Source organism: Condylura cristata, unplaced genomic scaffold (genome assembly GCF_000260355.1).
Source record: "Condylura cristata isolate star-nosed mole 26May11 unplaced genomic scaffold, ConCri1.0 scaffold00006, whole genome shotgun sequence".
In the NCBI taxonomy this organism is placed as follows: domain Eukaryota; kingdom Metazoa; phylum Chordata; class Mammalia; order Eulipotyphla; family Talpidae; genus Condylura; species Condylura cristata.
In genome coordinates this window covers 33,806,179-33,834,158 of record NW_004567107.1, presented here as the reverse complement: position 1 = coordinate 33,834,158, position 27,980 = coordinate 33,806,179, and the positions used below count along the sequence as shown (strand labels likewise).

The following is a 27,980-nucleotide window of genomic DNA, read 5'->3' as shown; positions in this document are numbered from 1 at the left end:
GCGGGAAGGGAATTGGAGGAGTGGTATCTTATAAACAGATGGAAGAGTTTAAATGTGCAACAGTACTCCTTGTTTCTCTAGAAATTAGCAGAGTTAAAAAAAACTTGTTTAAAAGAATAGCTGACTATAAATAGCAGTAATAAATGTTCTTATCTGAGGAACGTAGTACAAGGACTATTCTACATTAAGGATATAATTATTCATTTTGGACAAAAATGGATTGAAGAAAATAAAAGCCTAATGCATTTTACAGTTCATTCTTAAATAACTGTTACATTCTTATTATAAGTTGAATGTTGAACCCAATCCATATGTGTAATACACTAAAATGAAAAATTACTTGAGTGTTCCTGGGAGAAATATTCTGATTCAGTAAGGAAGATGGAAATTTCACATTTGTACTTGACACAGTGGGTTTGCTGGAAAAAAGTCAGAACGTGATCTTCATGTTAGCAAGAACTTCGTCTTGTTTGGTTCTCAGTAGTGTCCCTGGATCACAATGTGCATAGCATATTGTATGTTCCAATCAGTAAACGTCTAGGCAGACTGTGAAAACATAGAGTAGAAAATAATAGAAAACTATAGTCAATACTCAATAGAAATGTAAAGTTTATCATTTACATTTAAGAAATTAAAATATAGACAGGAGGTGAATCAAATTACAAAGGGTTTCTGAGGATGTTTTGGCTGGCCGAGTTCATTCTACTAAAAATGGTTAGCACGCATCATGGATGTCATCCTGGCTCCTCCATACCTGGCACAGAGATATGTTATACCCTTTTCTAGGACAGTATTACAGATGTTGACTGGTCTCAGGGAAGCTTCCCTAGAAACCTTGTCACTTAAGGGGAAAAAATATATATATATATGGAGACACCTCAAGTATTTAGCCAGAATCAGGGAAAACCCAGTTAGGGACTCAGTGACTCTGGCATGGGAGAGCGACGACACTACTGGATTGGAAGGCACAGTCTAGAACCAGGAGTAACGAATGCATGTCAGCCAAATAGCTGGAGGAACTGTCTTAAGGAATGGATTGCCCCAGAGAGTGCACTGCTCTATACTAGTTTGAAGAATGGATTTCTGCGTTTGGGTAAAAGTCAGATTAAAATCCTCATTTTGTCTTTTCTAACTCTAGATTCTATTATTTGTTTTGAGGCAGACCTCATGCAGTGAGCCAAGACTGGAGGGTTTTCACTTGAACCCAGGAAAATGCGATGCTTACCCTGTATGTTGTGTCTTTGTGTTTCTTTGGTGAAATTGTAGCTCTTTTTTGTCTGCTCTAGTTTTGTAGTTAAGATGCTTTTGATTGCCTGCTTTTAAGATGAACTCTAGGGACCTGGATTCTCCTACACTCTGCTGATCAGGTGGCTTTAGAATAAAGTAAAAGAGGGCTTCATATTGGTGAGGGCAAGGAGGTAGGATGGGGTTAGAGAGGATATTTGAGTGTGCCTGTTGAATCTCATGTGGTACTCCAGAACCCTGTGAATAACACTAATTTAAACAAGAATTAGAGTGCAGTAACTAGAATAAGTAGAATAAGTTTAGTTTTAGAGTCATTCTGACCTGGTTTCATATCCTGACTCAGTTGCTTCCTTATTTGGGGAGATGACTTAATCTTTCTCAGGTTTGAACTCAATTACCATGTCCCATAAGATCAGAATATTTTTTTCTTTTTTTTTTAATTTTTAATTTTTTTTTATAAGATTTATTTATTTGTGCATACAGAACTGGTTATGGGCCAGAGGTGCAGGGGCGGTGAGAGGATTCACCAGAGACAAAGTGGGGAGCAGAACAGGCAGATCAACAAAGTACACTGCTGAGGGGAGCCTTGGGCAGGTAAGGAGAGGTCTGCCATGCCATGTGGTCGCCTCCAGGGCAGGCTGGGATGGAACTCATGTGGAAGTGACTTTAGCTTCCTAGTGCTATGTTTTAACCCGCTGTGCCACCAGGGAGGGCCTATTTTTCCCTTTTTTACAGGGGAAAAAAATAAATGGGAAAAAAGCATCAGTAAGTGGTAGCTTTTGTAGTACTAAATGTACAATCGCTTTGGAAGAAAAAGTCATTTGCTAGTTCTGTTTTGCTGGGCAAGTTACTTCTTCTTGGACTTGACTTTGTTTTGTGGATTAACATCACATTCACAAAGTGCTTAACAGAATGCATGCAGGGCCGGTATTGAACATTGTTATTATATTGGCACTACTGTTTGAAGCTTGCTATCTGAACACCTGGAGACTTCTGGAAATTACGAAAACTAAAAAAAAAGCTCCAAAGAAAAATCGTCTCATTTTATTTCCTTTGCTTTTCTTGGATTTCTGTAGAAGTGCTAGTTCTACCTTGTGTTAAATTCCTTATGGCTGCTATAGCAACCACAAACTTAGTGACTTACAAGAACAAAGTTATTATCTGCAGACTAGAAGTCCTACCTAAAATAAAGGTGCCACTAGAGGTTCCAGAGGTGACTCTTACTGCCTTGCCTGTTCAACTTCTAGAGGCTGCCAGCATTCCTTAGCTTTGGCCCCTTATTCCATTTTCAGAACCAGCAGCCTCCCTAAATCCTTTCTTCTCTCTCTGCTCCTATCTTTCTCTCTGACCTCTGCTTCAGTTATCATATCTCATCCTCTGACTTGATCCCCTCACTTTATAAGGACCCTTCTGGTCACACTGGACCTGTCTGGATAATTCAGAACAGTGCCTTCACCCCATCTCATCTTGTAATCCTCATTCAATCAGACACACAGAGTCTCCTTTGCCATACATGGTAACATATCCACAATTTTGTGGGATTAGGATGTTAACATTTTGGGGGCCATTTTTCAACCTACTACATACCTGTATAACTTAGTTACCTCTGAACTCATAAAGAGTATACATTAGTTGTAATTTTCATATATCTATAGGTATCCTGAACTAAAAAATGATTGTGATGCTATTTCTCTGATTTCATGTATTTAATTCTGTGAAGAAATTCAATACTGAGCCTGAACTTGAAAAATCAAACGTATCCTTTGAGTGACTGACTTGAAACTAAGTTAAGAAGAATTTTTTCCAGTCCCAGAATTTAGGTCTTAATTTATTTCAGTGTCGCTGAAGTAAAACTCTTCATTAAACATTCTGTCTTCCCTTCCCTTCCAGCCTTCTTTGCCACCCCATGAAAAAAAAAAAAAACACCAAAATAATACCGATATGTAGGGAAAAGATAGTTGTGTATATGGGAAAAAAACAATATAAATTTAAAACTTGCAAGTAAGGATTATCACTTACCTCTTTATCGAGTGTGTACGAATATCCAGTCAAAACCAACAGGATAGCCCCCTGGTATTGAGCACAGAGCTGTAGAGTGCCTTGGAATGTCCTTAGAAGGCTCTGTAATTGATTGGGTGACGGAATGAAAGATTCATTCTTTCAAATCAAAGGTAAAGATAGAGGGACAGAAGAAACTGTTCAAACTTCATCTTAAATAAGACATTTTTCTTACTACTTTGTGGCATTCCCTGGGCTAATGTAATAATATCTAAGATGTTTAATGTCAGATATTACACTTACTTAAATGTGTTTTTAACTAATGTACCATTGATTTACAAAAATATATTTTAGGGTGCATCTTTATGTACCTCTATGTGCATATGAACCTCACCTCACCCAACACCAATTGGTGTTCAATTTCTAATTGAAATTTATTTTTAAAATTTAGTGTTTAGTACCCTCTCTTTCCTTCCCCCTCCAGTCACCACTAGATTTTTCAGAGTCTAAAAGTTTTTCTGCTGTGATTGTAACATTGAATGTCTCTGAACTAAATGGTGAAGATCTGCCTTAAAATTCTCACCAAAACATGTGGTACATATATACAATGGAATATTACTCAGCAACCAAAAAAGAGAAACACATGTCTTTTGCAGCAACTTGGATGGAGCTGGAAAAGATCATGCTTAGTGAGATAAGCCAGAAAGAGAAAGAAAAATACCGGATGGTTTCACTCATAGCAGGAGTATAATGGACCAGGCGAGAAAATAACAAAAATAATGAACAACCATAGACCAGAGACATTCTGTGGGGGTGGAGTGGGGAATGGGATCAAAAACGGGGGGCTGGGGGAGGGAAATGCACGGGACTATGGTGGTGGCACAGGGGTGATTTGGTGATGGGAAACCCGTGGGGATTACAATTGAGATGAAAAAAAATGTGCAAAATGATGTAAAAATAAACTTTTTAATAAAAAAAAAATTCTCACCAAAACAATGACACTAACATAAATTCTGTAGGATCTGTGTTAGAGTCAGAGAGAGATGAGTTTTCTTACCTTGATAGAACACAGGCATGAACTGTCTTACTCTTGGAGCTATTTCTCCATACTTTCATGTTTGCTTTGCTGGAAGTTGGCAGAAATATCCTAGAAAACATCTCTGCTCTCTACAGTTCTTAGGAATAGCCCCCTGGGTAAGTGAGATCTTTGGGTAGCTGTGTTTTTAAGTTCATTCTTAAAAACCTTTTATTTGAAACATCTTTTAGAGTAGTTAAGTTATATGCTCTGGAGTTAGACTATTGGGAATCAACCCAAACTTCACCCCTTACTAACTGTATGGCCCTAGGCAAGTGGGTATACTTTGTCAATTTCTGCTTTCTTGTGTAAAATAGAAGTGATGTTGCCTGCTTCCAGGCATTTAGTTTGTAACCCATAAATATTAGCAGTTCATTAGATTTCTATGTTTCCTTGCTTTCTAACTGAAATTTAATATTTAAAGAATTTTTCAGTTAGTTACTTTTGTTAAGTGATTCCAAGAGGTCATTGACTATGATTGGGAAAAGGATGAAACTAAGAAACACAAAAGCAGACTTATGTAGTTGATGATGGTAAATTCTTGAGATGCAATAATTCCACTCATTCAACATTTACCAAGATACATTCTGTTATACTATATGGTAATGCTCTATATCCCTGAAAGGGTTATAAAAAGTTGAGCAAGAAACCCTCCCCAAGTTCAGAGACAGGTTCACTGTTGCTTCAGCAATGCAAGGAAAGAGCCATTCATTCCTTTATTCTACACATGTTTAGGTAAGGCAGGCTCTGTTAAATGGGAGCTAAGGCTAATCCAGCGATGAATAAAGCAAAAGTCTCTGCTCTTAAGGAGCTAACATTCCAATGGAGAAAGACAGACAATACATGGGACAAACAAGGAGAATATGCTAATGTGTTAAGTGCTAAGGAGAATAATCAATTCCAGAAGGGGAGTGAGTATGCCGAGGGGGAGGCAACAATTTTAATTTGGGTGGTCAGTAGAAAATCTGCTTTGCAAAGATGGCATTTGAGCAAAACCCTGAAAAAGTAAGGAAGTGAATCTCACAGATTTCTAGGAGAGCATTCCCAGGTAGAGGAAAACCAGGTACAAAGACTGGGAATGTTCTTAGTGATGTTGAGAAACAGTCATGGCCAACTTCTCTTTGGTTCTCCTTAGACACAGAAGGCAAATAATTACGATTGTTTTACCATATTCAGGAAGGCACAAAGGGGGCATCACATTTACATTTTAATGAAGAGAAAACCATGTAGCCAGGCCCTGTCTCTGTAGCTTTCTGTTTAAATGATTTAACAAGTGGAAATTTCAGCATTGGGCGTTAGAAAGACTTGGTCAGCAAGAACAGTGGTCTTGGTGGCTTGGTTCTTCACACCTCACCTGAGGAGGTGGGGGAAGGTCTGAACTTTATGATAAATACTAATCTTCCTTACCTGCTTCTTAGTTCTAATTTGCAAGCCATTCTGCAGATAGAAAAGAGAAAGCCAGAAATAGAAAAGGGGAATTTATGGATTTCAAAATCATTGTTACTGAGATATAATTTACATGACCCCAAATGCAGCATTTTGGGGTATTTGGAGGAGTGCTGACAAATGTAAATACCACATGGTGTGATAATAAATACTAAACAAGTAACTCATCAGGGAATAAGAATATCTCAATTTGTAGCTTTTGCTGATTTTTCCTGTTGTAAATATTTCATCATTGTGGATTTCAAGTCATCAGTGTGATGTCTCTGAACAGGGTGTTGGGAAAGGATGCCCTTGGATCTTGGAAACCTGCCCCAAGCTTGGTCCACTTACTCAAGCACTGCTGTCATTACTACCACAGTCAGACTATCAAATATTCTCACGACTTTAAATGTCTCTCTGGGTTTTTCCCAGTCAGTCCCCATTCTGCCCAGTTTTTGACTGATCTGTTTTCTCTTAGTGTGTCATAAAATTTCATATCAGCGGACTCAGACAGTATATGCACTTTTATATTTTCATGTTTGGAAATCCACACATGTTGCAGTTATCAATTATTTGTTTCCTTCTGTATTGCTGGTTAGCCTTCCATTATATGGCTATCTTACCATTTAGTCGCCTGTTGGTAGACATTTGTTGCTTCCAGTTTGGGGTTATTGTGTGTGTGTTTAAGATTTTATTTATACACACAGGAGCTGAGGTGTAGGCCAGAAGTGGGGATGGGGTTTGAGAGGATTCACCAGAGACAGAGTGGACAGAGAGCAGAACAGGCCGACTGATGAAGTACGCTAATGAGGAGAGCAGTGGGCGGGTCAGGAGAGGTCTGTGGGTTGTTCGCTTTTGGCCTGGGATCCAGCTTATACTGCAGTGGCTGCTTCTAGCTTCCTAGTTCTGAGACCCATCAGGCCCCTGAGGCCATTGTTAATAAAGTTGCTCCAGACATTTGTATATTCATTTTGTCTGGAAATAGGTGCTCATTTCTTTTGGGTAAATACCTTGAAATGAATGTCTGGGTCTTGAGGAGGATATATGTTTCATAAGAAATTGCCAAACAAATTTCCAATTTCACACTCCCACTAGTAATGTATGAGAGCGTGAAGCGCCACAGACCCATTAGAACTAGTAGTTGTCTGTCTTTTAAATTGTAACTGTTCTGGTGTGGGTGTAGCACTATTATGCCTTTAATTTGCATTTGAGCATCTTTCTCCTTGCTTTTTGGCCATTTATTTGTAAGTCTTTCTAAGATGTTTGTTCAAATAGTCCCATTAAATTGTTGAATGGAGGCACATAACTTATCCAAAAGGCTCACAGAATGTGGAGATCTGTCAACTGCAGAGCTGAAGCAGGAAAACAAGGCAGACCAGAACCCAAGAGAACCAACAGGTTCATCAACGTGGCCTCCATGCCCCTGACCTTCGCATTTCCTAACTAGCCTGACCAACTTGCCCAGTTTACCTGGGACTTCCCCAGTTCAGTTGCTGAAAAATACTATATATGCTTGGAAACATGTGAGTCCTGGGTGAACTACCTCCAGAGCTGTGTATGGCAGGCTGCCAACTCTGTGCTGGGAGCCATAGACTGATGCAAGCATAGGTGAGACTGCAGGGCTGAGTGAGTTCTCTGGTGACAGAGCACCTTAATACAGGTAAAGCGGGTATTAAAGATAGGCCTTCTTGCTCCCTGCCCTTTGCTTACAAGTTAGAAGCTTGCTTATGAAGTAGCAGTTTAGGGACACTGGGATGTTTTTTCCTGGAAAAACAAAACAAAACAACCCTCCAATAATTATGTCTCAGCAATGACTATTTTTACAAATTATAATCACGACAGACTCATTTATTTGGTTCACGTTTTAATTTTCTGATTAAGTGCATTTATTTCTAAAAGAACTAAGATATCGAGCCCTACCTGTCATATTAACTGCTAATGTAAAATCATTTGTTAAAAAGCCTTTCCTAAGAATACAGTTTGGTTTGAGAAGGAGGAATGGGCGCACAATTCTGGGTATGGGGTGACAGGCTGCCACTAAGGAAGGAAAAGCATGAAGACATGAATGAGAGAATTGGGAGTGAAGGATGAAAGTCCTCGCTTCAGTATTCTATACAGACTTGTGTTCCTAGGCAAGGAAGAGTGTGTGAGGGGCTGTACAGAAGAACTTGCAAGGACTCAGTGGGAAGGAGTTATTCTCCCTCCTTTATGTGCTGTTCAGGAAAAGGTGGAGCTTTGATCTGTTATTGATTTCATACTTCGTGAATACTCGTAGGGTTGCTGATTTATGTATAAAGTGACCTTCTATTAGTTATATATTGTTTCCTTTTTAGTCCTTGGTGCCAGTGCATAACAGATAAACACAGTCATCTTTTGTTTTACATTACCCCAGAGGAGCTAGATGGAATGCCTGCTTATAGATAATATTACTGCTCTGTTTTCATACACTGTCTTTCTTTTGAATAACTCCCAACATATTATGACATTTTTCTTCTTAATGCTTATTAAATGCCCTCAGCTTGCTCAGTGCTGTTGAAAGAATATAAAGACACAATTCTTGCCAATAGGAACATGCATATTAATAGATGAGAGAAATAAACTTGCTTTTAAATAGATATATATGAAATTCTGGAAGGTGACAGATTACTTTGGTTGGATAAGATAGAATATTTGAACTAATGTTGCTCAGAAAATAGAAAAAAATAAGAGAGGTATATTAACCTGCAGAGCCATAGCCCTTGGCAGAAAGAACACTTCAATTAAGGTAGAATTAAACCATTTTTGCTGAAAATTAACCTCAATTTGATAACTCTGTGATATTTACTCTAGAGATGTAGACTCACATATAATCGTAGCCAATGTAATTTTAGCAATTCAAGAATTCTGGTTATCATAGCATTCATTCAGCAATCTTTCTGAGAAACTATAATGTGTTGAGCCACAAGCTAGGAGCTGGGAGCAAAGCAGATAATGTCCTTGCCTCATTGGAACATATAGGACAGGCAGGCCGATAGGGACAACGCAATTAAACTAATCAACAGATAGCTACAGGTATGTCCGTATGAGTCTGTGAGATGACATAATAGGGGAAGCCTGACCTGGTGGGGGTAGTTTTAGACTACTTAAAGTGAGACACAGGGGTGAGGCTGAAGAAACAAAAGAGGTGGAGGTAGGGGAGGGTGCTACAGCTAGAGGGCGGTGCATCACGCTCAGAGTTCGGGGGCAGAGGCAAGGCTTGGCTGGCTGAAGTCCAGGCATGGCAAGCAGGTGCCCTTGGAGGCAGGGTTAAAGAGGGCGTGGGGCTGTATCATGAAGCCTTGTCGATCAGAGTGAGACAATGGTTTTCTTTCAGTGAGTTAGAAAGAAACGTTTCTGGCACAGCATAAATGTTGATAAGATTACTCTGATTTCATTTAAAACTCTTATTAAATAATATCAAATGTTAGCTATTACTGTTTGCGAGCAGGGGGAGGCCAATAAAGGCTTTTAGGCCAAACTATGATATGGTACAGCCAAATTTGCATTTATAACCTTAATCTAACTACTGTCTAGAAACCAGATTTGAAAGAGTAGGTTAGTCCAGATGATGGTGAGAAGACCAGAAGGAGGTAGTCATCTAACCAAATGTCAGAACTGATATGGTGGGTCACTTAGTAATCTGTGGCTCACTGTGCCTATAGTTCACTCAAGAGGTACTTAGCAAAGTTGTGCAAAATTGTATAAATATATAGCTACCTTTCCAGAAATTCTCTTTTTGGCTATTCAGGGGAACCACTATTGAATCCGCTACTTGGCCTACTATAGACTGTTGAGCACCTTATAAAGCAATCAAAACCCCTGGCTTTCAGTACTGTCCTTCCAAGACCGCACTATTCTCTGGCTTCCATGAGAACTGCTACATCTGACTCAAGGAAAAAAACTGAGGAATGAGGAAGTTACCTTTGTTACCCCTGTAGCTCTTCTGCAGAGTCTTCTCAGCAAAACAAGAGGTGCAAACATGCACAGAGAGCTAGCCATTGTATGCTCAGAAGTATTGCTCTGCCTGACTACTGCTAAGCATGTAAACCTTCATGGTGGACCTGCTTATGATTAGTAGAATCGTAATTACATTCAGGATTAATGTTTAATCATGAGGGTTTAGCTCTAGAGGGTTTAGCTTCTCAACTCTGCCATACAGGGAAGAGTCACCAGAAGGATGTTAGAATGGGCATCTTTTGAGCCCATTCATAGGGTCACCATGAGACCTAACTAAGCCCCTCCTGATAATAGACATCCATCAAGGATTTCCACTTTGTCACCTCACAATATTTGCTGTGTACATGGTTGCTGTGTTCAATACTTGCTGAGCCCCAGTCTCCTTGTTTTTCAAAGTGGAGCTAGTGATATTTATTTTGCAGAGCTCTTGGGGGGGAAACTAAGCTAAATATGATAAGGTGCAGAAGGACACCTGATAGGCACTCATTAAATGATCATCCATTAGTGAACACCATCCACAGCTCTGTAGAGGATATAGGGACTGGTCCCTGAAAGATGGAGATAAAGGTAGAGCTTATAGCAATAGTGATTTATTGGCCTGAATAGATAATGACTGTTGTAAGAATCATGTGGATTTTGGGGAGCATAGTGCTCCCTGAGAAAGCAGTGGTGTTCATTGGTGTGCTGTTTCGTTCATTTATATGTTTTTTTTTTCATTTTGATTAGCTTTTAAATTATAAATATGTACATGCATAAACAATGAAAAGATCTTTTCTGTTCTGTGAGTCTCCTTCCTGAAATATCCTGATTATATGCATATATGTGATAGAGCCTTTTCTTTATTATTCTGCAGAAATCATACTATATTCCATTTTACATGTTTAATTTACTTTTTATCATGGAGATTTCTCCACTTTAGTTCATACCTACTCATGAATTGATGGCAGTGTAAAGTGTCAGTGTCAAAGAAAAGAATTTTAGAATGGCAATGATCTTAGTTGTTTGCATCCTTTTGCTTTTACAAAATTTGCCCAAGTCAACATTTTGTACTTAAGTAATAATATCTATAGCATATATTTTCACACTTGGAAAGGCTGGGTCAAAGGTGAGGAATAATTTCTGTTTTTATTGACACTGTCAAGTGGCACTTAAAACAGTTGAATATATTTACCAGCCTGCACAGTTTGCATGTGTGTCTACATCCTCAGCAATAGTGGATAAACAATCCTTTTGACTTTTGCCAATAAGATAAGAGGAGTTAGAGGTACTAGGGTACATGAAGAGAAACCCTGATCAAAGGATAGAGGTGAGAGGGTAGTTGTGAGAGGGTGTAGAATTTAAATTAGAGAAGCTAACAGGTTTCTGACTCTGTGCCAGGCAATGACTGACGAGTTTAGAAGTATAACTACATTTGATCATTATAATCACTACAGCTATAACCACACTAACCCATAAACACTATTCCCCATCCAGCCTTTGTCCACAGTACCTCCTGTGTCCTTCTTATTTCACAGTTGAAGAAACTAAGACCCAAAGAGATAAAGTGTTGTATCCAAGATCCCAAAGCAAATTTAAAAAAGGTCCTATTTTCCATATTGTATATACATGACTTTAGACCAGCATTCTAGTTGGTACTAGTGAGACTGCAAAAGGTATGAATATATCTTTGGGGTGTACTTCATTTGGAGATTAATAGTTGAATTGGTTCAGTTATTTCCCATAATCAGAGAGATTTCCTTATAGTTGAATGGTTGTGATCTTAAAGCCTATTGTCATATTTCACATTGATAATGGGTTATCTGTAAAGTTCTCCTTCCACAAGAAGTACTATATTTACTCAAATAAAGTCTAGAGAAAATTCCTTAAGATGAAAGTTCTAAGCATTTTGAGATTTCAGTATTTTCTCATGAAGGACTAGGGGCACCTCCCGAATTCCACCTCCAGTCCTCCATTCCTCTGGAATCCTAAAACTGGCCCCTCCCTGACACCCTTTTGGAGACTGAGACTGGCACCTGTGGCTTTCTCCTCGTTGTGTGCTACTGCTTCAGAGCTCAGGATCCTGAGATGAGAGGGATCCTCATTCCCTCACTTGCTTTCAGAGTCCAGGATCCCTTTGGTATATGGTAGGCTAGTTTCCACTTACGTAACAAATGTGAGAATTGAATAATTTAAGAGATATCAGTCAGAGGCTGAAGTCCCAGTGGGAACATGACTTACATGGCATAGAAATTGAGTAGATCATCCTTATTGAACAGATAGGATGATGGTTGAGAATGTACAAAAAAAAGTTGTAAAAAGCCATGTATTTGGAATAATTAAGTTGAAACCAAAACATAACTTTTTTTTTTTAATTAGAAAAGCTCGATTTTTAAATTATTCTATTTGGAAAATACCGAGTTGACATTCATTCTTTTAGAGCAGGATACTGGTATTCTAGAGAAAGAGCCACTGAATATATTTGCCCAAAACAAGTAATGTGTTAGTGCCAGAGAATGAAATTTTAGAAAGGCAGTGACTGACCTTAGAAATTAGCCCAGAGTCCCAATTTTATACAAAAAGAAGCTGAGGTTCACCCACTTAGGTGAGTATAAGCAGGAGTGTGGACCAGATTCTCTTGTCTTAGTTTCTCATATATTTTGCTTTCCGTTTCAGGATCCACATTTCCTAATCTGCTAAGAATCTGATTGTTAGGCATTTTGTTCTTAAAGGAGACAGAAACTTATAATTACAGCTGTCTTAAACAGACCTAACTTTTTTTTTATTATATTTTTTATTTTTCAGACATAACTTTTAACTAGAGAAAGCTACACGCAAATGAGACTAGTTTATTTAAAAAAAAAAAAAAGGTTAAGATGAAGTAGATCAAACTGTTTATTCCAATCTAGGAAGCTAGACTGGTAGGTAGGATATTGTGATCTTTGGTTTTTTTTTTTTTTTTGAAATTGCCATTCCACTTTTAGTTTTGCAACAGATGAATAACTGCTGTGTGTTTATGCTGTCTGCTGAAGTCAGGAAACAAGCTAGTAGTGTTTTCTTTGTGAATGATCAACTGCTCAGGACTCGTTTCAAATTAATGATATAAATAATCTAACAAGGTCCTTCACTGTACATTTCTCAGAGCAAACAAAATGCAATGTGTTTTTATAACCAGACAGCTATTTGATTTTTTTTCTCTCCCCCACATTTGGATATAGATTGATATAAAATTACTTAAAGTGCTGCATATAAATGAAACATTAAAAGGGAACTATGGAGGGGTTAAGCTACCCCATTATAATCTTTAGTTCCTCAGTTGCTGCCTCAAGGACACTCCATTTCATATTATGTGTCCATTTCATATCACGTGTCTTTCTCTTGAAAAGTGATCACCAAGGTTCAAGTAACACTTAAGCATAACAGGCCGCTGCATAATTTATGGATTTTTTTTTTGGTTTGTTTTGTGTCCTTGTTTTGATTTAAAAAAAAGAACAGGAAGGAGAAGACTGTGTTCACACTTTAACTCTCATTTTTCTCCTTTCCCTCCTGTCTTGGCAGATTGGGGCCCTCAAGGACTATTACCACTTCTACCATAGCAGGACGATTAAAAGGTCAGTTCTCTCAAGCAGAGGAACCCACAGTTTCATTTCAATGGAACCAAAGGTAAGAAGAACCAGTTGGGTGGGGACCAAGAAGCAAAGCTTCTGCATTTTTCATTGGTAATACCACACTAGTTGCTGGTGAGCAGCATGAAAGCTCAGATTCCAAGTGCTATCATAGTATCTTTGGTCCAGTGTCTTTGCTGCTGCTTCAGCAAGAAAAAAAAGGGCAAGGACTTGATTTTGACTGAAGTGCCATTGTCATCCCTGTTGCATGAGAGCCCAGGGTTATCAGAAGAAGGTGTTATCTTGGAGAAATGAAATGATGTGGGGCTGGGCTGGTTGGGAGAGGTTGACTTAGATGTATTGACATATGCCCTCCAGCTGCATACAGATGTGATCTTCTGTCTGAACTCCATGCAGGAGTCTCTTCCAGAACCCCTATTCAGGCCTCAGGTACCTAGAGTTTGGGCAGTTTTAGCTGGCGTTGACAAAGCCAGGCTGTTGGCAACTCAAGAACTAAACCATGCCTGGGACAGGAGGGGTGGGAACTGACTATTGGGGTTGCAACAGGCATCTTCCCTGCACTGTGTCTTGGTGTCAGTCCTCTGGACAGTACATCCCTGAGAGGACCTGGCAGGAGGTATGACGTGTCCATTTTGGAGAGGTGGGATGACTTTGAAGTGGGTGTTAGGAAGCTCAAGGTTGTTAGGATCAAACTAATCCTGGCAGTGGAAGTGCCGAGGATGAGTTAAATATCTGTCTGAAATAATTAAGTTAGGGAAAGTGACTGACTTCTGACTGAAAACTACTTGACCTCCCAAAGAGGAAAAGAGGACAGCCTGCCCCAGTTTCTCTGAGGGATCACTTATTTATTGATAGGGAAGGATTTTTTTTTTTCCATTATGATTTGGGTTTGCTATATGAGCTCAGTTTCAAATAAATTGGTCAAGTCCCTACCAGTAAGCAGAACAATCTTACCTAAAGATTCCATGACAATTGTTATTATTTTTTTTGTTGTTGTTAAAGCAAAAAGATCCCTATTGGACTTAATTGGACTTAATATGCAAATCAGGTTTGCAATTTGGAGTCCTACCCTCTGTTATGTGCCATGTTTTGCCTGTGAAATTGTGTCTTTGCAGTTAGAGAAATCACTTTAAGTTTTTAAAAATGAAGAATCATTGTTTTATAATTTGGTTAATCCTACATTTTGACAGTATAGGCTCTCTCCTGTCAGGCAGTAGGTATAATCTCTCACCACCAAAAGCACTCGTTGTCCTCCACCAAAAAAGCACATTTCTTACAGGTGCTAGTTTTCTGAGGGTTGTAGGAATACCCATTAATTCTTCCACTGCAGAGGAATATATATTTCCCCCTTTAACTCTTTTTGGTATTGAAGGTGTTTTAAGAAGCAGTCTTTTGGGGTTGTTTTGAATTAGTTAAATTTGTAAAGCAAGTCACATTTTTCTGCCTGTTAAACAAGCGTTTCAATTTTTTCTTTAACTTTGGTAATTAAAATGATTCCAACTTTAGATCTCCTGTGCATAGTCAATATGAATTTGAAAAACCAAGTTCTAGTGAATTTGGGAGGTAAAAGCAGAATGTAATAACACTTGTTTTCATGAGGAAGAATTTACTAAAATACAGAGCTACTTCACTTTTAAATGCTATCTTCGTCATTTTAGGTCTTTATTTCTTATCTCAGTGCATCAAATAGCATACTGGGATCCAGTAGAGACCTTGGATGTAGGACACATTGTAATTGGAAAATCTACCCTTCCTCACCTAGTCCAGAGGAGCCATGTCCCTATGGGCAGTTGGATGGGTACATGCTTAGTCCTCCTTTGTTTTTTTTTTTTTTGAATCAGTGTTTTTGTGCCTTTTGGATAGATACCTAGAAGTGGGATTGCTGGGCCATATGGAAGCTCCGTTTTTAGCAGTCTGAGAAACCTGCAAAAAGTTTTCCATAGTGGTTGTACTAGTTTGCATTCCCACCAGCAGTGCAGGAGAGTTCTTCTTTCTCCTCATCAACATTTGTTATTGCTAGTTGTTGGAAGATGTGCCATTCTCACTGGGGTGAACTGGTATCTCATTGTGGCTTTAATTTGCATCTCCCTTATTACAAGTGATGTGAACATTTTTCAGATGTTTGTTGGCCATCTGCATTTCCTCTTTGGAGAAGTGTCTTTTTAGCTCTTCTGCCCATTTTTTGATGAGGTTGTTTACTTTGTTTTGGGTGAGTTTCATCAGTTCTTTGTATATCTTTGTGATCAATCCTTTATCGCTAGTTTTGTGTGAGAAGATTTTTTACCAGTCTGTCCTCCACCAAGTGGGATGTCTGTTTTTTCATAATGTCTCTTTTGCTGTACAGAAGCTCTTTGACTTGATATATAGTCCCATCTGTTTATACTTTGCTTCACTATCATTGCATTGGGTGCTGTATCTTCACAGATGTTACTGAGGTGTATGTTGTGTCACCAATCTTTGCTTCCAGGTATTTTATGGTTTCCATCCTTATGTCTAATACACTTCGAGTTTGTTTTTGTACATGGTGCGAAGTAGTATTCTAGTTTCATTTTTTTTTTTTTTTTTTTGCATATAGCTTCCCAGTTTTCCCAGCACCATTTGTTGAACAAACCTTCTTTATCCCATTGTATCTTCTTTGCTCCTTTGTCAAAGATTAGCTGCCCATAAACCTCTGGGTTTATATCTAGGTTTTCTATTTGAATCCACTGGTTTGTGTGTTTGTTTTTGTTCCAGTACCATGCAGTTTTGATATTTATGGCTTTGAAGTATAGCTTGAAGTTTGGGATTATGATGCCTCTGTTCTCTTTCTTTTTAATCATGAGAGTTTCTGCTATTCAAGGTCTTTTGTGGTTCCATATAAATCTCATCAGTATTTTTTCTGTTTCTTTGAAGCCTCCTTTGTTTTTAATAAAAAGAATTCCCCTGAGCATGACTGGATCTTACTCTTTATTCCTGCCCTTCATTTCCATCCAGCTGTTTATGTAAGAGGACCTCAGTTTGACCACAGGTTGGGATTTACCCACAATTTTTTTTTTTTTTTTAGTATTACTTATAGTTTCAGTCATTACATTTTTCTTGAGCTTCTCTTATAGGCCTTCTTTGTTAGGCTCAGGGGATTTGGAGATAAATAGGGTTACCCTAAAGAAATTCACTGCAGCTCCAGGGAAACCCAGGTGACAATGCTTCTCAGTGTTGGGGTGGGGGAGAAAAAAGTAGATGGGGGTCTACTACCTTTCTACTCCATCTCCACCTCCCTCCTCAGAAAACTCTGGCCCACTTTTTCCTTTTTAGTGTTAAATACTTTATTTACAGAGAGGTTGTAAAATTGTTACAAAGAATTCCTATACTGTATGTTTCCTAAACTCCCCAGCTATTAACATTACATTTTATCATATTTATTTGATAATTTTCTTTCTCTTCTGTTTACCTTAAAGCATGCACACACATATGTGGGAAAGTATATATGTGTGTATATACAGGTATATAAGTATATATATATTTTTTATAACACTTTATTTTTACATCATTTTGTACATTTTTTTTCCAGGGTATGTTTACTAAAACCAAGGATATTTGATTATATATCAAATATATATAACCAGTGCAGTGCTTACATGATGGGACAACTCTGGATGTTTACATTGATTCAACATTTTCTAATTCATAATTTTGTCAGTTACTCCTTTTCTGAGTCAGGATCACATGAGTTTTCATTTTTCCCAAGTCCCCTTAGTATGCTCTGCCATACACCCTTTTGTTTTCTTTCTCCCCTTTTCTTTCATGTACTAAAACTTTTCTGAGAGCACAGGCCAGACATTTTGTATACTCTCTCAAGTTGGGTTTGTCTGCTTCCTTGAGATTAGATTCTGATTTCTCAAGAAACTCAGAGAAGCGTGGTGTTCTCAGTGCATCAGATCAGGAGGTACAAGATGTTAGGTTTCTTTCACTACTTATGATTTTTAACTTTGCTCACTTGGTTAAGGTGGTGTCTGCCAGGTTTCTCTATTTTAAATGATGACTTTCCTCTTCCTAATTTTAAGAAGTGATTTGTGGGGAGATACTTTGACACTATGTTCATTTCTATGGACTTTATATCTTATCAGTGACTTTCTATTTTTCACTCCCAGTGAACCTCTTGGGGTATATAAAAAGTGCTGGTGAGACTTGCCTTCTTTGGAATGCTCTCTTTGCTTTTGTCATGGCTGTGTAAAGGCAGATGATTTGTGTGATGGAGTACCGGCAGATTTGTAATTTGGGATGATGGTACCCATGTGACATGGCTTGGTGGAAAATCACTGGCAACATAAGAAGTTTTTTTGTTGTTCATCTTTTCAAGGCAGGGAAAGCACATGGGTGAATTGCAGGGAAAAGGTGTGCTAAAATTTACTGTGGCAAATTGCATGGCTCCTCTCCCTCCACCCCCACCCCTGTATATCTCCCCTCCATCACTTCTATTGCTTTTACTCACAACATTCTAAAGAAGAAAATGCAAGAGTAGCAACATTGCAAAAAACTTTTCTGCCTCTGAGAAAATGCTGTGCTCATAGACTAGAGAATAAGAATAGAGTAGATTCCCACATATTAACATGATGTCATAATTAGCCATTGAAATGACGGCAATTTGCAGACTTCTAGGATAGCATCAGTTGGACCAGTGAATCTTAGTGTTCTTATACATCTTTTTTTTTAAGCTTGAAATATTGCAGCTTTAATATTCATTCACTGATCTATTACATAAAAGCATTGAAATGTTATTCTTTTTTAATAATATAATAGTTTATCTTATACATATCTTACCTTTTGACTAGCCAACTTTTCTCCATAAAACCTAAGACAAATATTAGAACCAATGTTAGTGTTGCGCTAACATCCTCAGAATGTTAATCATTTTAAATTATTTTTAGAAATTTTTGCCTGTCCAGTGACATTTTGGTCAAGAAGGGCTTTATATATATGTGTGTATCATTTTTTTAAAAAGATTTATTTATTTTTATGCATACAGAAATGGGATACAGGCCAGAGGTGCAGGGGTGGTAAGAGGCTTCACCAGAGACCAAGTGGGGAGCAGAACAGGCCAACTGATGAAGTACACTGCTGAGCAGAGCAGCGGGCAGGCCAGGAGAGGTCTGCCAGGCCATGTGGGTCACCTCCGGGGCAGGCAGGGATCGAACTCATGAGGAAGTGGCTTTAGCTTCTTCATGCTGTGCTTTAACCCGCTGCCACCAAGGAGGGCCTAAATGTGGATCATTTTGGAATAGAAGTTCTTTTTTTCTTTTCCCCATTTTGGTAGCTGCCTGTACAGTTGTGGGTAGGGACAAAGGAGATGATATTCTTTCTTATTCTTCATAGTTAGAATAGAAAAACTAGAATCCATGTTAGTTTCATATGTAGAGCTTTCTCTTTTGTCCATTAGATTTTATCTTGAACATTCTAATCATTCAACTGCTTGTCTTTTCCAATCTCATTTGCCTTCAAAATTTATTTATGGATTGGTTTTTGTCCAAATCTAGACTCACCCACTGTTAGGGGATCAGGAATGGGTATTCTTCCTAAAGTTCAATTTCAGTCAACATGCCTTATCACACATAGGTGTAGAGCTGTGTAGCTCAATTATGGAAACACTATGTATTATCATTTGTTGCAGAATTATAATTGTCTTAAATTAGACATCTCTCTAATGCTGGCATAACCTTCATCATACTCCCAAGAGTAATTTTTCAGAACTGTTAAGTCTGTGCAGCGATACAGAGTTCGATATTAGACAAAGCAAATGTTGAATTTATAGTTGAATGATTTAACTTGTTGAGTTATAATCTGCTCAGCTCTAACTTCTAGCTGTTGGATTTACTTTTGTCTACGAGACTTACTATATAAGAGCTGTTTAAATATTTGAAACCCCTCCCTTATACTCCCAGAGCAGCAGTTGTCCCTCTGTAAATCTGCCCAGAATTGAGTTCAAGGCACTCACACACAGAAATAGTGCCCATTTGTTACATTTATACATAGGCCATTTCCTCTGAAGAGAATTTTAAAGCAAAGCAGTCAAGCATCATATAATGACAAACAAGAGGGTGTAGGGAAAAGCACAGGTAAGGAGCATGAAGTGATTAACAAGATCAGATGAAATCAGAATGGTGAAGGAAGAAAGGTAAATTCAGGTCCTTGCTAATCTAATTTAAGGTTCTGGTTTTCAGACCACTGGAGTTTCTCTCTTTTTTTTTTTTTTTTTTTTTTTTTTTGCCTCAAGAATAAAATACATGTGGTAGAGTCAGGGGCGCTTCACTGTACATAATGACTATGTTCCTAAAAAATTGCTGATTATAAGTTATTTACACATACCTCAGCTACTTGGGGGACCTTTAGAGGTAAAGAAACCTATATAGTTAGAAATAAATGCCAAGAAGTGCCTGAATTCAGCCTCCCCCAGCTACCACCCATGACTCACAGCCATGCCTTTTCTCCAGTAAGATTCCGGTGGAGCTGCTGCAGCTTAATCAACCCTCATTTCACCCAAGTTCAATTGCTTCCTGCTCAGGCCACTCCCTCATTTCCTCTCACCCCACCTGCCCTCATTCAAGCTGGTGCTCCCGTGAAGTGTTTTCCTTGGCAGGTTAATTTTCTGTTCTTCGGTTTTAAATGTGATAATAATGTAGTGGTTTGGCTTTTCTTCTGTGAAGTGCAGTCTTATGATCCAGCTTTCCTGGGTCTGCGCTCACACAGCCCTGGGGGTGCCAAGTAGGGATGAGCTTGGAGGTGGTCCCCTGGGCAATACCTGAGGCGCAGCACTGTGGCTCATCGCATGATCCTTGCCATTGGCTCCTTGACATGTCGTTGTCAAACATCTTGAAAATGTCCTGCATTCTTCTGGAAGCAGTGCGGGTGTGGATGCAGTGATCAGCAGAGAGGAGATGCACATGAATGGTCAAGAGGCATTTTGGGGACTCTTCTAGACTGCCATCTTTACTGTCTTTAAGCCATCTATGAATGTGTTCATGATAGTAAATTCATCTCTTTGGCTTTTGTTAGCACTTCTGTGTCTGAAACCCCCCTCTGAAGCTAGGATATAAATACTGGAGATTCACAACATTTGATACATTTCCGTGAGAAGATGGCGAGGACTGTGGAAGAGATGGGAGCGGCGAGGGGCTATGGGGTGCAGAGTCTATTGTGTGCTCCATCTCCCTTTCTGTCTTGTTTCCATGTGTCTCAAATGTCTGGGTGGGCAGAAACCAGAGTCAGATGTACACTGCTGAAGGGAAGGATGGATTGTGACCCAAGCTCCTTAAAGACAGGAGTGAATTAAAAAATAACTCAGCTACTTTGGAAAGGTTGCCAGATCTTCATTAGGGAGCTCTTGGCAGTGTTTCATTTTAAAAGGTTATAAACCCACATGCCTGCAGTGGGAGTGCAGACACCAAGAATGAGTGAGACCAGTCAGATCTAAAATAATTGGCCATACGGTGAAGCAGAGCCTTGCTGTGTTTAAGCGAGAAGCCGGGACTCTGCTGTGGCCAGTTGTCATGGTGGCAGGTGGGCTTGATATTGCCAATTCAAAACAGCCTGCAAGTCTGGATTTTCACATCGCATCTCCTGATTTTAAATGTTGACAGTCTAAGGGTTTAAAATCATTTCTGTGGGCCAAAGGAAAGGCACCTGAGAGGCCTCTTGGTTTGCAACTCCTTGGATAGGCTGTGTGGGGGGAAGGAAGGAAAGCTCAAATCTGACTTTTTCTCTGTGTTAGTCTTCAAATTGAAATACAATTATCATTTGGGCATGAATAATAGGCCCTGGTCATTCAGGTTTTAAGCAAAGGCTGCTCCTGGTAGACAGCTTGTCCCAGTTGCTCCTGTGATCTGCCCAGCTTTCCACTGACACCTCAGTCACTGGCGAGACACTCACTGTCTTAACAGGAAACTCAGGTTGGAGGACGTAGGAAAAGTTAAAGAGAAGAACAAATGCAAATAAATATGGACATAGAATGAGGAATACAAAGAGATTTGATAGGGATTGGGTATGAGATTATGGATTTTTCCTGTTATTTTAGCCACTTTAAGGACAGGTGCTAATTAAAATCTCTGTTACTTTACGTAGTAATTCTAAGATGTCAGATTCTAAAAACGTAGGTGGATCTAGAAAATGTACAGTAGTAACATTCTAAATTTCTACATAGGTCCCACAGCTTATAGCTGAATTCTATGAACTGGGTAGTTTATAAACACAGAAATTTACTTCCCATAGTCCGGGAGGTTGGGCACTTCCAAGTCCAAGACATTGGTTTGTACAGTGCTTGCTGATGACCAACTTCCCGGCTGCCATTTTCTTGATGTGACTTTGCTTGGCAGGTGGGACACGGAGTTCTCTGGGGGCTCTGATAAGGACACCTAAATGCACTGTCTTCTAATTCTGTCACACTGGGGATTAGGATCCAATATAAGAATTGTGGGGCAATCACATTAAGTCTGCAATAGATCTTAAGGGAATGTCAGAGTGATGACTTCTGTTGAACTCTTGGGGAAGCTAGGCTTAAAATAGGCCCTTCCTGGTAGTGTAGTAGGTTAAAGCACAGCACTAAGAAGAAGCTAAAGCCACTTCGACATGAGTTCCATCCCCACCCTGGAGTTGACCCACATGGTGCAGCAGACCTCTCTCCTCACCTGCTCGCTGCTCCCCTCAGCAGTGTACTTCATCAGTTGGCCTGTTCTGCTCCCTACTTTGTCACTCGTGAATCCTCTCATCGCCCTTGCACTTCTGGCCTGCAACCCAGTTCTTGTGTGCATAAATAAATAAATCTTTAAAAAAAAGCAGTACACAAATCTAGGACATAAGCATAAATAGCAAAACAACAAAGAAGAAAAACCAGCAGCAACAGCAAAACCCAGACATTTTAGTTGTCTAACTTTGAAGGGAAATCATGATGATTCATGCATTTATTGTAATGAATGCAAGAATAAATAAAATCCAATGAAAATGATTTGTTAACCAGTGTTTGTGAATTTTGTTTTTGCGCTCACGCTCACTTGTGCCAAATGTCAGTCAGTTCTTACAACATAAAAGGAAGCAATATGGTGTCGCTGAAAGAAACATTGCTTCTTAGGTCCTGTATGGTGAGCCCTTAATGCATTTGTCCATCTCCCGCATTCTCCCCAACCCCAGCTGCAAGCTTGTCATTGCCTGTGTACACTTAGAGAGGTACATGGTTTGAAACAATACAGTGCATGGAAGAGAAATACATGGAAGACATGATCAGAGAGTATAGGTTAAATCCATGTAACCAAATAGTATGTAGCCATTAAAATTGTTGTAAATATAAATCAGCCAGAAAGAAAAGGAAAAATGCCAGATGGTTTCACTCATAGCAGGAGTATAATGGACCAGGTGAGAAAATAATAATAATAATGAGCAGCTATATATCAGAGACATTTTATGGGAGTGGGGTGGGGAATGGGACCAAAAAACAGTGGGAGGGGGGAGGGAAATGAACTATGGTGATGACACATGGGTGATTTGGTGATGGGAAGCCCACGGGGATTGCGATTGAGATGGAAAAATGTACAAAATGATGTAAAAATAAACTATTATAAAAAATTATTGTAAATATATGTACTAGTAAGACAGGATCCCCAAAATAACTTGTAAAGTTAAAAAAGCAATATAAAAATGACATATAGGCCCTCCCTGGTGGCACAGCGGGTTAAAGCACTGCACTGAGAAGCTAAAGCCACTTCCGCATGAGTTCAATCCCCGCCTGCCCCAGAGGAGATCCACATGGCGTGGCAGACCTCTCCTGACCCACCCACTGCACCCCTCAGCAGTGTACTTTGTTGATCTGCCTGTCCTGCTCCCCACTCTGTCTCTGGTGAAGCCTCTCGCCGCCCCTGAGCCTCTGGCCTGTACCCCAGTTCTGTATGTACAAATAAATCTTTTAAAAAAAAATGACATATATGATGTGTTCCCATTATTTTAATGTCCAAACAACAACAAAAAAATACCTGTGTGTAGTTATATCAGGATCGGCTTTGAACGGATACACAAAAACATAGATATAATTCTTAATAGTAACTCTTCCACACTATGATTTTTTTAAAACAGTATTTATAGTGGAACTGTTTTTGTTCCAGCATTACTTTTGATATTTTAAATCCAGAAATACATTCTCATCTGGCTCTACCGTCACTTGATATGATGGTTACTCTATTATTTGATCCTTCTTAAAAAGTGACTTTTTCAATTTCTTGATCACATTCTTCCAGTTTCTTTTTTCCTACCTTTCCTGAACTTTTCTATCTTCACTGATGACACCTCCTCTACTTCACCTGTAAATTCTGGAGTTCCCAGGGCTCACCTATATGTTAGTGTCCTTCAGATTTTTATCTCCTTCTCTCATCTCCCAACATCTCTAGCTAGAGGTCAAATAAGCATCTGTAACATAATATGACATACACTTTTAATTCCGTCTCATAACCATGACCTTAAAGCCTTTTCCTCCCCAGTAAAGGGCACCATGATTTATCTGGTTGCTCAAGACAAAAAGCAGAGCAGTCATGTCTGATTCTCTTCCTTTTTCTCATTTGCTCTCTGTAACCATAAGGGATCCTGTTGGTTCCAACACTAAAATATATCAAAAGAGCAGTGAATTTGTGACCCTTCTTCCTCTGCACTGCCACCAGACTGGTTAATCCACCCATTGTCTTTGACCTTGGCCATGGCAATTGTCTTTACTTCCACTCTTGTGTTATCGTCCTTCTCCACAGGAAGTAAAAAGCTTAAAATATTAAAAGATCAAGTGATTTGACTTCTGAATAAAATCTAGTTGCTTTTTTCTTTTGTACTTATAAGACATATAAATCTTCCTAACATATAAGTCATTCTATCATATTCCTCTGCAATCCAAATATATGTAGAAGTCAGAAATTCTTGAGTCACATTTATTGAGGTAAAGTTGGTTCACATCATTGTATCTCTTGGGGGGTGGTAGTTTCTTAAATGTATGTTTTAATGCCATGTCCACAACCATTGCCCCAAAATTCCTCTACCATGTTCCATGGGACCCTAAAATAGTTTTTTTCTTACTCATTTTCAAGGGCCATTGTGATCTGGCCTCTCTTTGCCTCATCAAGGTAGTCTTTGAAAAGCCTCCTTTCTGTTTATCATACTTAGCTCCACTGACCTTCTGCCTCTCAAATAATAAACCTTTTCCTTTGTTGCCTTTACCAGGAATGATTTTCCTTTAGTCTTTACATGACAGTTATCTCCTTCACATAGCACGGCATTGTTCCCTCCTTTGAAAGGATCCTCCATGATCACTCTTGTTGAAGCAGACCTTTAATCTCATCACCCAGCTACACCTTGCTACACCCCACTCTCACAGTCTAGCTTAACATATTAATTTCCTAAATTCACTTACCTGAATACAAAATCATATTGTTTCTCTTTGACTAGTCTTCTCCAGGGTATAAACTCAATAAACCCATGTATGTCTTGTTACTCTGGTAGTCCTTTGACCTGAAATAATATCTGGGACAGACTTGGAATAACACTAGGAAACCTTTCAGTAGAAGAATGAGTAAGTAGTATTTTTAAATGAAGTTTTACAGGGAAATAATGGAGGCAATAATAAAACCAGGAACTGTCATTTTCGTTTAATTCCTCTAAGATTTAAATCATATAATGGTGAAATACATAGTACTGCCTCATTTTAGTTCAGACGTGTGAGCAGCCAGTTGGAGATACCGTGATCTGAAGTGAAAGCAGCGTTCTTTGGTCGTGGTGCATTCGGACTCTGGTCTCCGCTTTACGACTGGCTCAAAGTTGCTATTAGCATGTCGCTCCTTATTGGGCTTATTTTACTTATAAAAATCACAGAGCAGAAGAGTTATTTTCTATTTAATTACTATTTTGAATCGCTGTCACTTCTGATTTTACCGTTGGTTGACACTGTCCATCGCAGGGCCCTTTTCATTGTCTCTCTTGTCATAGCTTTTCACAATTCTTCCATCTACTTTCCCCCCCAATGTTTAGAATATTTCTAAGCAATGCTGCTCTCCCTGTCACTGTTTTACCTGAAAGAGCTGGTTTTGCAATTAGACTAAAGATTGACCTGTGTAGTCTGGAAACAGATACAGACTATTCAGCAGTGTACATGATAAATGAGGAACAAGTAACATCACTTCTCTATTTTCATAGTATGTGTCTCTTACTGACACAAGTGTGATAATGAGAACAGTAATTATTGTTACTGATGTTCATGAATTTGAGGAAAGTAGTTCTGAATAGCAAAACATTGTACTTAATAGAAATTATTCTAAATTCATTCTAAGAATGAAATGCTTTATGTGGTATTTGGAGAAATAGCATACCTTCTAAAATGACAATGGCAATACCAAATTTTAAAAATCCTAACTGTGGAATTAAAAAATCAGAAATTGTTAGTTTAGGTGTCGGTAGGGTGCTGATTGTGAAGATAGTAGATTGGAGGTTGGAAAATAAAAGTGACCAAAGATAAAATAAAATGGAATCAAGGACAGTTAATGAAAATGAAAATTATTGGGGAACATGTAGATTATTTTTTAATTCACTGGCAAAGCTAAGCAAGCATGTTTATAGGAGTTATATAGCTCAGGGGCCATTTCAAAAAATAAGTGCAAAAGATCTGCAGAGTGAACAGGTAGGTAACAGCCTTAGGTCACATTTGCTAGATACCAACTCAGAGAAACTTTTTTTCTAGATGGAATGTTCCAGAAATGGCCTTTAAAATGTGTAAGATGTGGATGTGATTTTTTAGATTTACTCCTTGGACTAGAGGGAAGTCCTTTTGTACATAGAAAGAAAATGATAAAGTGATCCTCTCTTCCTGGAGGACTGGGAAAATACATAATGGTGGGGAGGCTAGTGTTTCCCATGAATGAGGTAGTATGAGAGAGATATCTGTAGCTGAGCTATTCAGTCATTTTCTTTCTCCTTGGATGATTTGAAAAGTGAATTGTGGTGTGAGGTAATAAACAACATCAGAGAGAAAACTGAAAAGGCAAAACTAGTCATTAACCTCATGGAATTTGCTCTCTGGTTAAATTCAAAATCCATGTCTGAAGCCAAAAGCCCCCAGCTTTCAGTATTAGCTTTAATACCCTGTGCAATTCATACTATATTATACAACTGAAACTTTTAAAGTTATCAATATATTTTAAATAAGCTTTCACGAATACATGTCAAGTTCCTATTTACATACTGAGGACTGCAAGATAAAGAACAACTTTGAACTAAGATCATGTCACACATATCAATTGCACTAAATAATAAAAATAACTATTTTTACTAAAAAAAATTAAGAAAAAAGTGTTGATTCTGAATATTAGTACAACTAGTGAGACAGTTAAGGGTAGAGACTGACTAAACTCCAATGTCCTATGATTACAGTAAATCAGGACATTTCCTACTATGAATAATTCCTTTCAAACATCAGTATAAAGGAAATAGAATAACCACCACTGATTTTACCATATGTTTATATGGGAACATTTACATTAGTTTCCCAGGTATCATTCTATTCATCTACCCACTAAACAAACTCCCCTCCCTCCATGATGATTATTTCTTTGGTAGAAAGGCAGTTTCTCTCAGCACCTTGTAAAACATTCACAGACTCCCCTTGACTCCAGGAGACAAAGCCAATTTCCTCTGTTACTAACTCTGTGGACCCGGCCCTTAAACTTCTGTAATAGAAGTTGTGAGCGAAAGCATCTTCAAACAGCCTTCTGATGAGCTGGCGGATCTGTCCGATTAGCTCTCAGATTGTATGATTGTAGGCAAAGTAACACAATGTGAAGATTTGTGTATTTTGGAAATTTTGTAAGCAGTGTAGTTGTAGCACCACTCCTTCACATGAGAAAACTCCAGCCCAGAGAGGTCAGTTCTACCCGGTAGTTAGTATTAATTGATAGGAGCAGGGTCACAAATCCAGGCTGGCACCATTCACAGACTGCAGAATTACCCCAGGAGGGCAAAGGTCCCATGCATAGACTTTCATGGAGATAACAGGATTAATGACCAGCACATAAAGCTGTAGTTTCCAATCTTGGCCTCTACAACTCAGATGTACTTTGGAGTACATCGGGATTATATCATTAGGAATTAGACGGTTTTCCTCTGCACAGGTTCTGGCACCCTACACTGCGAGTGAATGCAGTGCCAGGAAATTACGAAGTCATTTTATAAGGGACAGTTTCTCTTATAATCAGAGCCCACTTTCAACCATGTGCATATTAATCAAGTTCACAGTAAGCAAACCTGTGAAGTGAAGGCACACCTCTGCATTTGTGGTGCAGTTTACAAACTGTGATGCTAACATGTTACAAGCCTAGCCGTGTATAATCATAGAATAATCATATCCTAAATCTACTTAAGAGTTCATGTATAGAGTCTTGTGAACTCCTTTAAATTCTTGGTTATATATATATGTTTTAATTCTTTAGAATTGATTTTTCCTAATATTTCACATAACATTTTTGCTAACACAGCAAAATTAAAGAATTTGAAGTTAATACCACTGTGTTTACCATATAGATTCTGCCATTAACATTTTCATACTTTCTTTGTCATATATCTTTATTCATCTATAAAGTCCATCTAATTTTTGGTATATTTCAAAAAAAAAGCAGTCCACC

General features: G+C 38.6%; 1 protein-coding gene across 1 annotated transcript in view; it reads left to right on the top strand.

The window, feature by feature from the left end:
* Positions 1 to 27,980, top strand: part of PCSK5 (proprotein convertase subtilisin/kexin type 5) — a 272,056-nt gene that overhangs the window by 29,414 nt on the left and 214,662 nt on the right. The window contains exon 2 of the mRNA XM_004677562.2: positions 13,253 to 13,357. Coding sequence (XP_004677619.1) covers positions 13,253 to 13,357 — 105 coding nt within the window. The remainder of the gene's footprint in view (positions 1 to 13,252; positions 13,358 to 27,980) is intronic.